The sequence below is a fragment of the Aotus nancymaae genome, unplaced genomic scaffold, assembly GCF_030222135.1.
Source record: "Aotus nancymaae isolate 86718 unplaced genomic scaffold, 86718_ANA_hifiasm-v0.15.2.pri h1tg000049l, whole genome shotgun sequence".
Lineage (NCBI taxonomy): Eukaryota > Metazoa > Chordata > Mammalia > Primates > Aotidae > Aotus > Aotus nancymaae.
Window position 1 is genome coordinate 4865217 of NW_026988463.1, and position 18422 is coordinate 4883638.

General features: G+C 53.3%; 1 protein-coding gene across 1 annotated transcript in view; it reads right to left on the reverse strand.

Moving 5' to 3' along the window:
- Positions 1-16181, reverse strand: part of PPL (periplakin) — a 57998-nt gene extending 41817 nt beyond the window's left edge. Inside the window, 1 exon segment of the mRNA XM_012448233.3 lies at positions 16120-16181. Coding sequence (XP_012303656.3) covers positions 16120-16181 — 62 coding nt within the window.
- Between the last annotated feature and the right edge of the window lie 2241 nt (positions 16182-18422).

Sequence of the window (18422 nt, forward strand, 5' to 3'; positions counted from 1 at the left end):
ATGCTCCACGTGGGCAGAGAAAGAGAACACAGGTGTCTCAGAGGACCCTCGCTCTCCCTGTTGCGGGTCTCTCTTCCTGCTTTAATTTTGTGTGGGTGCCACTGGCACTTTCTAAGCACCCAGACCAAAGCCAGATGGCCTGGGGTCAAATCCTGCCTCTGCTCTTAGTAAGTTGTATTACTTAGCCTCTCCGAGCTTCAGTTTCCCCAGCTGTAAAATGACAGTCATCACAGTATGCATGCCGCAGGGCTATGATGGGGGTGACTGAGAGAACAGATAAGGGATGCTGCCTCCTCAGAGCCTGACTCTGCCTCGATCTAGGTTCACCATTCTGGGATTTGGGCTCCTTTTAAGGAGCTGATAAAAGCCAGAAGCCAGCTGGGCGCGGTGGCTCACGCCTGTAATCCCAGCACTTTGGGAGGTAGAGCTGGGCGGATCATCTGAGGTCAGGAGTTTGAGACCAGCCTGGCCAACATAGTGAAACCCTGTCTTTACTAAAAATATAAAAATTAGCCTAGGATGGTGGCACATGCTTGTAGTCTCAGCTACTTGGAAGGCTGAGGCAGGAGAATCACTTGAACCCGGGAGGCAGGGGTTATAATAAGCCGAGATCATGCCACTGCACTCCAGCCTGGGCAACAGAGCGAGACTCTGTCTCAAAACAAAAACAAACAAAATAAAACAAAAACCCTAAAAACAAACAAAAAGCCAAAAGCCAAGGCCTGAAGTCAGAATCCTCCAGCACCTGGGAGCTGGAAAAAGACCCTGGCCCATCCACACTGTTCACTCTGATCCTGGTGCAAGCCCAGACGTGCTCTGCTTCTGCCCATGTATGTCGCCTTGCCTGGGCACGGGGAATTCGCAAGTAACCTCAGTATTTGGAAGCATCTCCTCCAACATCTGCGAGGAGAGTCTGGTGCCCATATATGGGTAATCAGGTGCTGGGAGGACAGGAGACCCTGGGTCCCAGATGCCCACCCCTGGGCCTGGCTGGGGCACAAACATACAGTTTTGGCTAAAGATCTGAGTCAGTAGGTTTGGAAATTTGAAGGGTACAGGGTGTTTCCACTGCTCTGAGAACACTCTTCTGATAGCAGAAGGGAAACCACAGAAGGGGAGGGTAGGGAGGACCTGTCTACCCGGTTATGGTAGCAGAACCCTGAGACCTGTCCCTGCCTCTCCCTCCGCTGGTTCCACCGGGGAACAGGTGCCCTGCACATCCACCTCCATCTGCCCCTCCAGCCTCCACTTGGGTCAAAGTTACCACTACTCACCTGGCCCAATTCGACTGCCACCCACTCTCTTTTCTAAGAGCACTTGGGAGCATAGGTAGATTTTAGTTTGGATGATGGGATAATCTGGTTGCGTCGTGAGTTGGGGAGATATGCTTCCCAGCCTCCTGTCCCCAAGAGAAACCCGAACCCTCCAAGGACACCATGAATGGCCAACCTTCTAGCCAGCAGTGACCTGGGAGGGGGGCTCCCTGTGTGTGGGGGCTTTGAGAGCCACCGTTGCTGCCTTCAGCTCTACTTGTTCAAGTCACATGGCACCAAATGGCCCATTCTCTCTATCCTGCTTGCAAGGGGGGAAACTGAGGCAGCCTGGCCAGGGCAGGGAACATAGATGGTGTTGTTGCTGTGACCAAGGTGTGGGATCCTGCAGGCTCCTTAGTCTCTCTGTGCCTCAGTTTCCTCATCTGTGACATGGAGATAGGAACTGATCCCACTGCAGAGGGTTGAGATAATTCAAGGAGATAATTCTTGTGAATGAAAGCACTTTGGGTGTGGCCACACCAGGATTAGGATAACCAGGTTTCATCCTCTTCCTCCCTGTCACTGGAGCACGGAGGCTCTGCCAGGGCAGGGCTCTCTGTCTGTTACTCACTGCCACGTCCACAGTGCCCATCAAACTGAATTAACTCTGCTGGCTATTCGGAACAGCATGTATTACTCCGCCTGTCTCGGCCTTCTTTTCCTTGAACATAAATGGGGTTATCATGCCTGCCTGTCATGTAACAAGCAGAAAGACCACCCAATAGCTGGGAAACATTCCCCTGGGAGTTCAGGTATTGAGTTGCTTTGTATGCAAGGCCAGCACTGCTCAGTAGAAACCAAACCTGAGGCACATAGATAATTTATATTTTTCTAGTAGCCACATGAAAACAGTAAGAAGTGAGTGACATGTTTTTCTATTTTATTTAACCTAATATGTCCAAAATATGATCAATTTGACAGGTAGTCAACAGAACATTATTAACGAGATACTTTTACATTCTCTTTTTCATACCAAGTCTTCAAACCCTGGTACACAGACATACTTGCACAGCCCATGTCACGGGGCTGGTAATTACTGAATAGGATGGTGAGATTCTAGGTGATTTTGGGGTACCCAGACCTGCTTTGCTCTAAGCTCGCAGTGACCACAGCCTATCAGTTCTGCTATAGGAAAGCTGACGGGCGCTCAGAGCATCTTCCAGTCTCACTCAGTGCCTGGTACCCAGGAATAGCTAATAAATACTCATTCTCTTGGAACCCTGCGACTCCTCCTCCTGCTTACACTCGCTGGCCAGATGTCTGCTCCAGGTCAGGGTCTCCTCTGCAGGTCCCTCCCTGGCTGCTTGACTCCAAAACAATCCGGGGCTCCCACCTGTGCCCAGTGGAGCCTGGAACGCTGGCACAAAGACCACAGCACAACACCCTTTCCCAGGTCCCCAGAGCTGCTGCCACCTTGCCCACAGGCCCCTGGGCAGAGCTGGAGGCACTTAGCCTGCTCGCAGCCATCCCCTTCTCCAGGCTGGGAGAGCAGCCACCCCGGAAACAGATCATACTTTAGCAACATCAGAGGGGCCACGTTCCTGCCATCGCCTCCGCCTCAGCTGTCCCTGTCACCCAGAACCGCTGTGTCCCTGTTGGGTCACAGCCCAGCCTACACTATCCTCCCATATGTGGACACGGGTCCCTGCAGGCTCAGCACTCTGGTCTGGCCTGGGCCATCGGCCTTTGATCACGTCTGCAGTTCCTCCCTCTGGGGGTTAATTCTGTCTCAGTGGGTGTGTATGGGGGATGCATTGATGCTGGAATGTCTGGAACGCACAGGAGGGTACACCCCTCCCTGGAACCAGCCTCACCTCTCTCAGAGCCCGGAGAAGAGGCCGGGCCTCCTGCCACCACGGTCATCCTCTTCTGGCATTCTTCCTGCCTGCAGGGCCAGCTGGGGGGAGGTGCACCTCCGGTGCCGTGTAGCCCTCTGCCCCCACCTTCTTTAAACACTGCCTGGCTCCTGAAACATGTGTCCTGGCTCTGACACAAAGGCACCCACCATGGACACTCAGGAAACGACTTATGAATAGTAACAACATTGAGGAAACCTACTGGGTGCCCAGCAACCACTCAGCCCTTTTGCGCATCACCCACTGCAATCTCACAGTCCTAGGAAGCAGGCACCCTCAGTGTTATCGGGGCTCCTAATCCTATTAGGCTATTAAACATTTGGACAAAAAGAACTGACTCACCTTTTTTGGGAGCCCTTCTATAACCCTTGATTCCACACCTTGGAATTAGGCTTGGGGTCAATAAACGGGTGTTGAATTGAGCAGATGTTTTAACACAATTCAATAACTCCTATGTCTTTGTATTCCAGATGAAGATAACTGAGACTCAGAGAAGTTAAGAAACTGGTACAAGGTTACACAGCTGGGAAGCATTGGTGCCAAGATTCGAACTTATGAAGACAGGCTTCAAAGCTACCTTCTCAGTACAAAGGGGACATCAATATCCATCCACACTCACCCCTTACAGACAAAGAGACAAGAGACACTAGGGAGACAGGATGCTGGGGCCAGGCGTTCACCACCCAAGGAAGGCAGAGTGATTTACAGTTTGATGCCATTTTCATCAGTACAATTAATCCCAGTGGTTGGTTGGGTAATGATTAGTGATGGTGAACTGAGTCATTCTCCTAAGATGCCACCACAAGGGACTCCCAGCCTCTCCTTGTGAACAGACCTTTCAGGTGGAAGCAACTGGCATTGAGTGAACACCTTCCTGGCCCACACCCTACTTCAGCACCAGATGCAGGTTTCATCTCTGATCCTTATAACAACTAGTTGTGCTATCACAGCTCTACTGCAGATGAGGAAACTGAGCCTCAGGAAGGAGGGGCCACTTGCTCAGGGTTAACAGGTCAGTAAAGGTCTATGCTTGTAACTGCTGCAGCTCCAGCTGGGCACTTTCTAGATATTCAGTAATTGCCAAATAAATTTTCAACCCCACCCCCCAACTCCTTGTCATCTCTCTGCCCCTTACAGGCCCTGGCAACAGGCCCTTCTCTGTTAACAAGCCCCCAGAGATACGAATTGTTGACATGCTATAAAACATCTGCTCAATTTCACACTGATTTATGGAGCTCCAAGCTTATGTAAGGCCTGGAATTAAGGACAACGGAAGGTCTTCTCCCAAAAGATGAGTAAGTTCCAACTGTTCAAAAGTTTGTAAGCTAATAGGTAGGTTAAGGAAAAACACTCCAATGGCTGTAATTACAAAGATTCTAGATCACTTACATCAGGGTGTTTTCATCCAGTGTTCCATGTGGGCCTTATAATCTAACTTTAATGATGAAGATATACTCAATCCAACAAAAACCAGGAAAAGAACAAAACGGAAACAAAGGGAAAGCCGACAAATAGGGCAACATGGAATAGGTTCAAACACATTAGTCATTACAATACATGTAAATGATTTAATTTTACCTATTAAAAGTTAAAAGACTCTCAGGTGAGAATACAAAATACACCCCTCCTCCAAGCTATGTCATTTTGTAAGACACACACACTAGAAACTAAATGATACATGAAGATTGAGAATAAAGAAATGGAGAGTGACATACTACCAGGCAATTGGCACCGAAGAGAAAAAGCACTGTCCGTATACCTCAAAGTCAAGAGGGAGTGAGGCTATCTAAACTATGAGATCCCACCAGCTGCACATCCAAAGAATGATGTCCGGACCCATGTCCATGGAGATTTTGACTTAATTGGTCTTGGCAAGGACTCTGACATCCTGTTCAAAAGTCCTCATGTGATTCTAATGTGTAGTCAGGGCTGAAAACAAGGAACTGAAACACAGCAAGGTTAAAAGGAAGACAGATGAGGAAAAATCCCTAGATTTCTATAGGAAGGAAGTCTTGTGAGAAAGCAGTACACAGGAGGTGCCCAATAAATACCAGATTGATTGGTCAATTGACTGATACTCTCCCTACTAGAAACTCCTGTGCTAATTAGACAGTAAATGTCCTCACACCCAGCTATTAATCCTGGGGAAATATATCCTAAGATGAGAGGGTTGCTGGTGTAGTAATTCCGGGTCTGTTTTTAAGGGCTAATCTGTTTCTGCCCTGCCTCTAGGCCTCTGACGGGGCCTAGGGTTCCTTTGGGCTCTGGTTACTAACATACAAAAGTTCAAGCTGCTTCCGGTAACACCAAGGCAAGTCCTGAGGATAGGGCAACATAGTGAGATTCTATTTCTATAAGGAAAAAAAAATTAGCTTGGTATGGTGGTGCATGCTTCTAGTCCTAGCTGCTCAGGAGGCTGAGGCGGGAGGAGTCATAGCTCATCGCAGCCTTGAATTCCTAGACTCAGGGGACAAATAGAGCTCAAGCCAACTCTGGGGTCCCTGGACATTAGGATGTCACTCTGGGTTCACGACCAGTGGACAAAGAGTACCAGCCTCTCTCTTTTTTTTTTTACTTTTTGAGACAGGATCTTGCTCTGTTACTCAGGCTGAAAGTGCACTGGTGCAATCATAGCTCACTGCAGCCTTGAACTCCTGGGCTCAAGAGATCCTCCAGCCTCAGCCTCTCCAGTAGCTGGGACTACTGGTGCATACCACTATGCCTAGCTAATTTTTAAAAAATGTTTTCTGGAGCTGGGAGTCTCAGCCTGTTGCCCAGGCTGGTTTCAAACTCCTGGCCTCAAGTTATCCTCCCATCTCAGCCTCCCAAAGTGTTGGGATTACAGGTGTGAGCCACTGGGCCCAGCCTAGCCACCATAATTTAAGCACCTACTAGGTGCCTGATGCTTTACACACATACTCTCAATCCTCTCCACAATCCTACACATCTCCAACACACAGATTCAAAATTACCTTCCATCACTCTTTCGTGAGCACCTACTACACACTAGGCACAGTTCTGGGGTTATAGGAGTTTATGCGCCAGTGATAGAAGCCCAGAATGGGACAGCGATGTGACCAGCCTCCCAGCTGACAAGTGGCACAGTCTGGTCTGCAGCTCCCTCAGCCCTCAGTCCCTCCTCACAGACCTTGGCTACTCCTCAGCAACATGAGGGTCTGCTTGCCCATTTTATAGTAGGGAATGATCGAGCTTCTTTTTTTTTTGAGATGGAGTGTTGCTCTGTTGTGCAGGCTGAAGTGCAATGGTGAGATCTTGGCTCACTGCAACCTCTGCCTCCCAGGTTCAAGAGATTCTGCTGCCTCAGCCTCCCAAGTAGCTGCAATTACTGGCATGTGCCACCATGCCCGGTTAATTTTTGTATTTTTAGTAGAGGTGGGGTTTCACCATGGTGGCCAGGCTGGTCTCAAACTCCTGACCTCAAGTGATCCAACCACCTCAGCCTCCCAAAGTGCTGAGATTACAGGCATGAGCCACTGTACCTGGCCAAATTGAGCTTCTTGGGGTTGAAGCAGGGTTAAAGCCCTGTCTCTTCTTTGTGGTACACACTTGGAATCCTTTCTCAGCCTTCAATGGGAAACAAAGTGTCCCCATGGCCAAGGCAGAGAAGTTGAAACCCTAAAAGGTATCAGCCTGAAGTCCAAGCCCAGGCAGTGGGAGCAGCAAAAAATTCTGCAAATTCTATTTCTCCCTCAGCCCTGAGGCCTTGCAGGCTCAGCCAGCAGTCCTGGTATGTTTTAACTCATAAGGTGTGACAAAAACCTTCTGCCTAGGAAAGGATGGGTGGGGCAGCCAGGACACCCTGCCAGCCTTCTCAGAGTGTCTGGGTAAGAACTGCTGAGATGTCCAGGCACAGTGGGTTATGCCTGTAATCCCAACACTCTGGGAGGCCGAGGCAGGTAGATTACCTGAGGTCAGGAGTTCGAGACCAGCCTGGCCAACATGGTAAAACCCTGTCTCTACTTAAAATACAAAAAATTAGCCAGGCATGGTGGTGGGCGTCTGTAATCCCAGCTTCTCCTGAGGCTGAGGCAGGAGAATCACTTGAACCTGGGAGGTGGAGATTTCAGTGAGCTGAGGTTGCTCCATTACAGTCTGGCCTGGGCAACAAGAACGAAACTCTGTCTCAAGAAAAGCAACCACTGAGAGTCCTGGAGCAAAGTCACTCAAACTCTCTGAGCTTGGGTGGAAAAGAGAGCCGAGTATAGAATTGATCTCAGTGCAATCATGATTTAGGGTGACCGTTTTAAGCTAAGCCTCAACCTGAGGGACTTTCTGTGTTCATACCTCTCCCAGTTCTGGTCCCCTCCCCCTTCTACTCTCCCACTTCCTCACAGAGACTCTCCATTTTTGTCTTCCCATCCAGAACCTGCCTGCTTGCCTGCTTGCCTGCCTGGAATGGGTCCCTGTTGCTTCCTGAGACCCCTCTCCTTCCTCTCCCAGACCCTGTCTTTTGCTATGGACTAAACTCTGAGACCGAGGACTCAGGGCTTCCCTGCAGGCTCTTTCCACCAGCTGTGCCCCACCCTAGCTCGCCTTCTCTACACCACCCCTCACCTAAACTGTAAAACTCATGATCTACTCAGACACGCAGAAAAGCACTGAGAAGAATCAGCTACCCATGTCCCCACCATCAGGGTTTAGTTGAGGTTTTCACAGTGCCATCTTTGCTGCAGAATTTTCTAAAAAGGAAGTAAAATGATATGTTCGTTATCTTTTCAGCCCTCTCCTTAGGAGCAGCAGAATTTTAGACTTACTGGTTCTTCCTAAGCCTGTTTTATTTTATTAACTTATTTAGAGACAGGGTCTTGCTCTGTTGCCCACGCTGGAATGCAGTGGCACTATTACAGCTCACTGCAGCCTTGAAGTCCTGGACTTAGGGATCCTCCCGCCTCAGCCTCCTGAGAACCTAGGACTAGAGGCATGCACCACCATGCTCAGCTAATTTTTTTTTTTTTTTTAATTTTAGAAACAGGGTCTCACTATGTTGCCCAGGCTGGTGTTAACTCCTGGCCTCAAGCCATCCTCCCACCTTGGCCTCTGAAAATCCTGGGACCACAAGTGTGAGCCACTGCACCCAGTCTGCTAAGCCTTCCAATACATAGACACATCTGCATTCGGGGATAGTATATGGAATTGCTCTGTGTATGTTTCTAAAAATGTACATATACAAGCATCGTCTTTGTATCCTTCATCAGCTTGCTTCGCCTGCTCACCATCATGCTTTTTCAGGTCATGGATACACATGTCTCTGTCTCTTTCTGTCAACCGCACACTATCCACCCATCTCCAGCTAACCCCTGGGCTCAGCTTAGATGACCCCTCCTGCAGAAGCCCCTATGGGTGGGTCAGGGCCCTCCTTTATCTCACTGCCTATCACCCCGCATTGCTGCCAGCTGTGTACTCAGCCCACTCTCCGCTCACTATTCTGTGTCCAGGAGCTGACTGGATGGGGACAGGGCAGGGAACAGCCTGCTCAGTCCTCACATTCCTTTAGGCTAGCTGGAACCCCACCCGTCCTCCTCCACCTCCAGGATACGCTGCTCCTGGGGTGTGAAGCACAGGCCTATGTGTGCTCTCTTGAGATGCTGAGGGAAGGGGAGAATTTCAGCAGTCCCCCATGGCTTACCCTCATTCAGTCAGCACATGTGCAGCACCAGTCTCTGGGGGAAGGCAGCCACACAGCCACATCTGGCTACCCCACTCACATGGCTGCTGAGAGAAGAGCTACCAAGGAGAAGGGGAGACCATAGGACAGGTGGGTCTGCTCCAGCAGAGAGGCTGGGGAGGGCTTTCCTGAGGAACAGGAGGTGAATCTGGAATCAGAAGAGCAGCAGTAGAGAGGGGTGTGGGGGGCATTCTGGGCAGTAGGAATGGCACAGGGAAACACACTGTATTGTCTCCACACTGTGACTGGGTGCAGCATGGACACAAGACAGCGGCAGGCAGGTGCTGATGTTGTGTAGGGCACCAGCTCCCAGGGCCTAAGAGCAAAGGGAGGTCTGGGCCAGGGGCCAAGTAGCTGGAGGTATGGTCAGATTTATATGTTGTAAGGAGCTCCCTGGCTGCCATGGGGAAAAGGGACTAGAGCGCTGGAGTGGAAGAAGCAACAGTGGGGAGGGGCTGAAGACCTGCTGGGCTGCTGGCTCTGTAGGCAGGGAGAAGTGGGGGTCCATTTAAAGGGAAAAGAGGCTGGATGCAATCAATGGCTCATGGCTGTAAAACCAGAACTTTCGGAGGCCAAGGCAGAAGGCTTGCTTGAGCCCAGGAGTTCAAGACCAGAGTGGGCAATATAGTGAGACCCCATCTCTACAAAAAAATAAAAATTAGTGGGGCATGTTGGTATGCACACCTGTAGTCTCAGCTACCTGGGAGGCTGAGGCACAAGGACTGCTTGAGCCCAGTAGTTCAAGGCCATAGTGAGCTATGATCACACCACTGCACTCCAATCTAGGTGATAGAGCGAGAGCCTGTCTCTAAAGAATAAATAACACTTAAAAAAAACAACAACAAAAACCAAACCAGATTGGGTTAGGGAAGGGCAGGGCTGGGACCTGAAGAGAGCTCTGTCCCGCCTAGAGGCGGAAAGGGACACTGGGTGGTCTCTCAGGCTCCAGAGGTTGCAGCACAGCAACCCACCGAGAGAATCGAGAGAATCGGAGAGAACAAAGACCAGAGGCCATTTCCCATTTGTTCCCAAGACAGGCTGGGGCAGGCAGGCTGGGAGGATGGAAGGTGGCGCCACCAACCCTGGCACAGCCCTGCGGGAGCAGAGCAGCTGCACGCTGGGAAGCCCGGGTTCTCCTCCCTGAGGACGAGCCTTGGAAGCTTTCTAAGGCATCTTCTCCCCCAGGTCCCCCAGTCCCAGGGCCTCCCTCCACCATACCCTTAGGGTATTGCCTAAAGGGTGTGGAGGGAGCTGTGTCTCTTCCCCAAAACACCCTCTCCTCAAATCACCCCCCACCCCACAATGCCTGAAATGCTACCATTAGCAGCTGCTCCTCCAGGTAAGCTCAGCTCTGTCCTGAATCAAATTTTTTGAGTCTCATTCCTTCTTCTGCCAAGAGAACTGGGCAAGGCATGGAGGGCCAAGGCCAGAGGGAAGAGAGGGAAGAGAGATGGAGGGGGTTGCTGGGAGTGGAGGCAGTGAACACAAACACCAGTGACTCTACCATCTGGCCTGGAGCAGTCCCCAGACACAGTTGCTGCCAGCCCCAGGTATTGGTGCAGAGCCCTAATTTCCTTCCCTGGGCCCCCCTGGACTCCTTGCATCAGTCATTTCTGAGCTATGAGCCCAAGGTGAATGTGAGCCCTCTGTGAAACACGGCACTCCCACCTGCCTGGCAGGCACACTGTCAGAATGAGATGGAACATCCATGGCCTTGCTGGGCTCACAGTGCGTGCCTGAGATATGGCAGGGCAGCTCTCTCCAAGCCATCACCCACATGGTGGATGGAGGAGGACGGGCTTTGCTGGCAGAGCCCTCTCCCAAATCCATCAGGCATTCCCATCGTCACTAATCAAGGGGTGCATGCATGTGTCTGCTTGAGTCAGCTGCCTGGTAAACTCTGGGCTTGGCTCATTTTTTTTTTTTTTTTTTTGAGATGGAGTCTCACTGTCTCCTAGGCTGGAGTGCATTGGTGTGACCTCGACTCATTGCAATCTCTGCCTCCCAGGTTCAAGTGATTCTCCTGCCTCAGCCTCCTAAGTAGCTGGGATTACAGATGCCCACCACCACACATGGCTAATTTCTAAAATTTAATTTTGTAGAGATGGGTTTCACCATGTTGGCCAGGCTGGTCTTGAACTAGTGACCTCAAGTGATCTGCCCACCTTAGACTCCCAGAGTGCTGGGATTACAGGCGTGAGCCACTTCTTTCAGCCTGTTGTGACTTTTTTTGAGACAGAGTTTCACTTTGTCACCAGGCACCAGGCTGGAGCGCAGTGGCACGATCTTGGCTCACTGCAACCTCTGCCTCCCGGGTTCAAGCAATTCTCCTGCCTCAGCCTCCTGAGTAGCTGGGACTACAGGCGCATGCCAACATGCCCAGCTAATTTTTCTATTTTTAGTAGAGACAGGGTTTCACCATGTTGGCCAGGATGGTCTCGATCTCCTGACTTTGTGATCCGCCCGCTGCAACCTCCCGAAGTGTTGGGATTACATGTTGTGACTCTTAATAGCAGTGTGCACTTCCTAGTATCAGCTGCTATGATTTGCCAGGCACTTGCTCTGAACCGGGTCATGGGCTGGACCCATCACGTGCATCCTCTCATTTGATCCACCCAGCAGCCTCACCAGCTGGAGGTTGCTCTTATCACCCCACTTCACAGATGAAGAAATTGAGGCTCAGAGACATTAAATGACTTGCCCAAGATCAAGAAGCTTAGGAGACACAGAGCTGGGGCCTGAACTCACGCCCGGCTAGCATCAAACCATCAAATGCTGTGTTCTTTCGTATTTGTTTTTTGAGACAGTCTTGCTCTGTTGCCCAGGCTGTAGATCAGTGGCACAATCTCGGCTCACTGCAACCCCTGCTTCCCAGGTTCAAGCAATTCCCTGCCGAAGCCTCCTGAGTAGCTGGGATTACATGCACCTGCCACCACAACTGGCTAATTTTTTTGTATTTTTAGCAGAGATGGGGTTTCACCATCTTGGTCAGGCTGGTCTTGAATTCCTTATCTCCTGATCCACCCACCTCGTTCTCCCAAAGTGTTGGGACTACAGGTGTGAGGCACTACCCCCGCCCAACACTGTGTTCTTAACCACCCAGAGGCTCATACTCCAGGTGCCTCTGGTAGAGCACGCTTCCCTTTTCCCAGCTCTCCCTCGAAAGCCTGGGGTCCTGCCTCCCATGCAGGATCCCCTACATCAGGGCTGGGTCAGTGTTGCAAGACCCATCTAGCTGAGGCCAAGCTGCTGGGTGTTTACTGGGACGCAGGTCTGTGGGGAAGGGCAAGATTAATCCCATTCTACAGATTCAGAAGCTGAGGCTCAGGGAGGCTGTTTCTTTTCAAACAGAGGCAGAATTCAGGCTGGCTGCAGAGCTGGGTCTTGGCTACTCCACTTATCCCATGACAGGTCAGACGCCTCCTCTGGGAGTTCCTCCCTCACCTCCCAGCATCTGGGCTCAGACTGTGACAGCTCTCACTTAAGGCCAGTCACAAAGTATACAGGTGGCCAGGCTGGAGACCTCATCCGTCCAGCTCTATGCTCCATTGCTCCTGCCTGGCCCCATCATCCTGAGGCTCATGTAATCACATGTGCACTGAAACTTAACTCCATCTTATCTCTAAGATGTAACTGCCAGCGACTCAAGTGCAGGGAGGCTGTCAACGTCTTCTCCACGTCCACCTGCTAACCCCGGCAACAGTGCTATGAAGTTCTGCAGTGCACAGCCTGTCCACCATGATATCAAGTTGAACCCTGGGCACAACACAGCTACCTTGCCCGCATGTGCTTAATAACTATAATCATCACACTGCCATTACCTGAGACTTCTTATTGTTCTCCATCTTTCCCCTGCATTATCTCTTTTCTTTTCTTTTTTTTGAGACTAAGTTTTGGTCTTGTTGCCCAGGCTGGAGTGCAATGGTGTGATCTCAACTCACTGTAACCTCTGCCTCCTGGGTTCCAGCAATTCTCCTGCCTCAGCCTCCCTAGTAGCAGGGACTACAGGCATCACCACACCTGGCTAATTTTGTATTTTTAGAAGAGAGGGGGTTTCTCCATGTTGATCAGGCTGGTCTTGAATTCCCAACCTCAGGTGATCTGCCCACCTCGGCCTTCCAAAGTGCTGGGATTACAGGCGTGACCCACTGCGCCCAGCCTCCCATGCATTATTACATCTAATCCTCAGCCAGCATCGCCAGACAGGCACTGTGCTTATTCCCACCCCACAGGTGAGAAAACAGGCTCAGAGAGGCCAAGCAGATCTTCTGAGGTTGCACAGCTAGGAGGGTGGGAGTGTGTCTCCTCCAGGGCCTCTCTGCCAGGCTGGACGCTGTCTTCAGTGATCTGCACCATCCCACCTGACTGTATCATTAGCTCAGGTGTGAACACCAGCTCCCACACCTGTCATTAGGAACCCAGGCAATGGTAACAACGGGGTTCACACCCTGTCCCAGCCCTCCCAAGCTTCAACTGCTAAAAGGCAGACAAACTGGAAGGGGTGGCTTTCTCGGTGGGGTGTTCCATTTGCTAATCTACACTTCATAGTCCGAAGGCCTGACTGCCTTGGGTGTGGAAGTCACAAGCTGGGGCTCCTGGGTCCCCTGGGATCAGAAAGGGGGCACCCTTTGGGTCACCTCCTGTGTGCCACGACACTGTTTCTCCCAGCAGCCCCATGCATGAGATACTCAGTATCACCACCCCTGCTGTGCAGAAAGGGAAAACAAGGCTTGAGAGGCTCCAGGGTGGAAACGTGAGGATCAACAGTGAGGTGTTCTGCTGTCAGCGCCAGAGCTGTTACCTGCCCCACCATGCCAAATATCACCAGCAACCTCATCCTCCCCCAGACAATGAAGTGGGCCCCTGGAAAACTCGGGGGGGAAAGAATAACTGGGGGATCCGCTCCCTGTGACCAGCAACCACAGCCTAAAGCCACAAGTCTGTCCCCTCCACCCTCTGCCACAACACTTGCTATGACACTAGCTGGGCATCAGTCAATGCTCGAGAGATGCCTTTGAGAGAAAGGGGTACAGGGCTGCTCCCACCTCACAATCCAGTTTGAGAACTAGTCCCCGCTAAGGGGGGTGACAGAGGGATGCGCTGGGCTGGGAGACCATCCAGGGAGGCATCTGGCACCTTCTCAGGACTGTGGCTGTGCTCTTTCTCTGCTGGGGTGGCAAGGTTCAAAGGAAGGGTCTTTCACCCCATGCTGGGGAGAGAATCAGGAAGGCTTCCTGGAGAAAGAGACCTTTAAACTGATGTCTGGGACCAATGGCTATCAGCCTAAGACAGATAGTGGCTGCCTTGGGCCATGGATACAGAGAGTGGCAGGACCCCAAATCTTTGCTGTCCCAAACCCTCCGAGTCCCTGCAGCTGTAAAGAATGGGAGGCCTTTCACCCTCATGCTTCCGAGAAAGTCCCACCCCTCCCAGCTCATCTGGGTTCATTAGAACCTTCTGTCAGGTCCAAGCTGGGGCATTCAGGGATGGAGAGCAGCAGGAAGGAGGGAGGCTGTGGGGAGGCAGAGGGCTGGGCGAGGCCTGGCCCCTCTCCTGGTGTGTGGGTGTCTGCACTGGTGAAGGACTGGATGGGCCTAGTCTTTGGGTTGGAGAGTACAGAACGGTTCTCCACAGCTGGCACAGAGCATCCAATTGTGCAATGCCTCAGGGAGCAGTGCAGGGACTGGACGGGCCCCTGACTGGGTCTGAGTGCCAGCTGGACGCAGTCATGGAGAAGCAGCGTGCATGCGGGCCCTGCCCAGTCTCTGGGGTTGTGAAAGACAGGGGAGGGGTGGGGAAATCTCCAAAGGCGAGTGATGCCTCTAAGCTTGAAACAGCCCAAACAGAGATGCAGCTGGGTGGGATCACAGGGTTGGCGGGGCGGAGGGGTGGAGGGGTGGGGGGGGGTTCTGAAGGGGCTGGAAGGCCAGGGAATGAAGTGTCGCACTCCAGCGTGCCAGGGCCCCGCCACCGTCTGTACCTGTCCGACTGGTCGGCCTAGGCCGGACTGCAGAGGTGGGGTAGGAGCCCTGGGCCCAGAGGCATCTCCTTGCCTTCATCTGGGGGCTAGGGAGGGAGTGAGGAGCTGCTGGAGGGCACAGTGGGGGCTCCTAGTGAGGGCAGCTTGGGGGCAGAACTCCCATGCCATTTTCAGGCCCCCTCACCTGCCTGAAGCCTCCTTCCCGGAAGCTGGCAAAATGGTCCTTGCTAGCTGAGAGCCCCCACTCTATTTTCCAAAGTAGGGGAATAAGGCAGGAGCTGGATTCCCACCCCCTCCCTCAATCTCAGCATCTCCACCAGGCTCCCCTAAACCGGTTATTAAGTGAGTACATTAGGCTTATCAAAACGGACGTGGGCTGTTTCTCACTGCAAACACATCAAGACATGTCATTCCCCTCCCAGACTGCCCTGGGAACCCGCGGCTCAGAGACTCCGCCAGTTTCGGGGCTGGGATGGGGGCAGGGAGCCACACCTCTGAGAAACCGAGCTTCGAGCTTCGAAGACGAGGCCCTGACGCCGCCCAGCCTCTGCTCAGAACCCAGAGGGTGGGGAGGTAAAGTGGTGCCTCCGCCTGCGTCCCCGGACCCGACCCCGCACCCCCCAGTGCCTCTGGGCGCGGCTCTGGAGCGCAGGGTGGCAGGTGCCGGGAAGTGCAGCAGCAGGTGGCCCGCCCCCTCCGGACACCCACCCCTCACCTCCCCGACGCCAGGACACACCTGCGCGGTCTCAGAGGCACCGGAGAGCGCCCCTCCGACGCCAGCTCAATTTCCCTGCCTCAGGGCGCCCCCTGGACGGTACTGCCTTAGGTGTGAAAGTCGCACCCAAGAGCTTCCTGGGTCCCCCACAGCGACCCCGCCTTGAGTGCCGGGTCCTCCGAAAACTCCGCTCCCGCATCCCGGTGGCTATTCCCGGTACTGGGCGACCCTCGGCGCAAAAGCGACCCTGGGGCCCGGGGGTGCCCTGTACCCCTAGCTTAGCTGCCCATGCCCTAGGCCCCGAAAGCAATGCCCCCTCGACTCATTGAGTCCCCGATGTCCCCAATTATGCGCCCCCCTCCGGCACCCCAGGCAGTCCCCTCCCACCCGGCGCTGCTTCCCAGCTTCGAGGTGGCCTCGGTCCCGCGTGTCCCGCACTCGGGGCTCAGCTACCGATTCCTGGGCCCCCGTGCAGCCCCCTATTCCTATACCGCCCGGGCAGTCTTCCCGGTCTTGTGCGCCCACAGGCCCAAGAGCGTCCCGGAGCGGAGCTGCGGGCGCCTCCTCACCTGCGGGTCTGCACGGTGGGGCTGTATTTGCCTTTGTTTCTCTTCCTGAAGAGCGAGTTCATGGTGGCGCTCGGGGTGCGGGCGGCGGCGGCTGGTGGGCCTGGCGCGCACCGAGGGGCGGGCGGGAGCACAGGTGAGCGAGCCGCGACGCGGGGAGCCCCGAGTGCAGCGCGGCCGCGGCACCGGGTCCCTACTCGCGGGGGGCGGGGCGCCAGCCGGCCACTGGCTCTGCTGGCCGCTCCCCGAGAAGGTGGCGCTTACCTTCCCGAGGAGGGGCAACCGCGCGGGCGGGGCTTGGGCGCGGGGGTGGGGACACCGGGTCTTGGCCGGACACTGCCCACCCCCAGCCGGGGGACTCCGGGGTTGGGAAGCCGCGGGGGCGCAAAGGCCGCCGGGTCGAGCGCTCGCAGCCCCACCCTACACGGCGCGGCGCGCCTCTGGCGGAGGCCTTCACCTGGTTCTGCGCTGCCGGGAACTCAGCGCTTCTGGTGCTTTGGCGGACACCCAGCTGAGCCCCGCAAGACAGGTGCAGCAGAGATCCGCACGAGTCCCTGTGCCCTAGTTGCTAGTGAATTGCACTCAGATGGTGGCAACTGAGGGAAGGGGGCTGGGCTGCGGAGGGTATCGGCCTGAGTTCAAATCCTGCCACCCCCACGTCGGCTGGCACTCCTGGACAAAGTGTTTTGCTGCTTCTAGCTACCGTTTACTTCTTTGTCAAACGATGATAACCGCCACTCCATCTAAAAGGCTTGTGGGGATGTCCCTACAGGTAATACAAGCAAGGCGCTGAGCGCAGTGCCCTGGCCCGAATCTGCTCTCGGCCTGCCATCTCGGGTGGACAAAAACTCCTTTGAAACTTCAATAACTCTAGGCCCTGGCACGAGAGAAATGCTTCATAGCTGGTCATAAAAGCTGCTCGATTCCGGCTCAAAACAACGACGTTGCACAAATCTGCCAGCATGTCCTGGCTCAGACTGTGTGCCAGTGGAGAAGGCTGCCCTTAGACGGAAATCGAATCTGACCTGGAGCCCGGATGGGGCCTCACAGCAGGGAGGGTTCAGCGCCAATGTGGAGGGTGGTAAGGATCTGAGCCCAGCAGGAAGCAGGAGCCCAGGGGAGACCCCAGAAGGGAGCGATCGAGAGACTATGTTATGGCCAAAAGGCTACTAGGGCTCAGGTAGGGAGTGATTAAGGTCTGTGGGGAGGGGCCTCCAACTGGGCATCTGGAGTCCTGGGTTCAAGTTCAGCTGTCTGAGTCTTCAGACCAGTCTCTTCTCCACTTGTTTTGTATTTAAAAATAAGGTGGCTTGGCTGGGCGCCGTGGCTCACGCCTGTAATCCCAGAACTTTGGGAGGCCAAGGCAGGTGGATCATTTGAGGTCAGGAGTTCAAAACCAGCCATATGGAAACCCTGTCTCTACTAAAAATACAAAAATTAGCTGGGGTGGTCTGCGCCTGTAATCCCAGCTACTCAGGAGGCTAAGGCAGGAGAATCACTTGAACCTGGGCGGTGAAGGTTGCGGTGAACTGAGATCGTGCCGCTGCACTCTGGCCCAGGCAACAGAGTGAGACTCTGTCCCAAAATAAATAAAATAAAAATAAGGCGGTTGATGGGGAATTCATTTCCAAGGGTTTTTCCTGCCCACAGCCCCAGAGTGTCTAAGAAATCAAGTGTTCTCCAGGTCTCTCTTGTCCCTGCCACGGAAGGACTGTGGTTTCCAAGTATTACAGGAAACTCTAAGAAAACATTATTATTATTATTATTGTTGAGACAGCATCTCACTGTGTTGCCTATGCAGGCTCACTGCAGCCTCAACCTCCTGGGCTCAAGTGATCCTCCTGCCGCAGCCTCCTGAGGAGCTGGGACTGCAGGCACCCACCACCACACCTAGCGAATGTTTACAATTTTTTGTAGAGATGGGGTTTCAATTCACCATATTGCCCAGGCTGGTCTTGAACTCCTGGACTCAAGTGATCTGCCTGCCTACCGCCTCCCAAGTTGCTGGGATTACAGGCATGAGCCACCATGCCCATCCAACGTTATTCTTTTTTTTTTTTTTTTGAGATGGAGTTTCTCTCTCGTTGCCCAGTCTGGAGTGTAATGGCACCATCTTGGCTCACTGCAACCTCCACCTCCTGGGTTCAAGCAATTCTCCTGGCTCAGCGTCCCGAGTAGGTGGGATTCAGGCATGCACCACCACCCCAGCTAGTTTTGTATTTTTAGTAGACATGGGATTCCTCCATGTTGGTCAGGCTGGTCTTGAATTCCTCACCTCAGGTGATCCGCCTGTCTCGGCCTGCCGA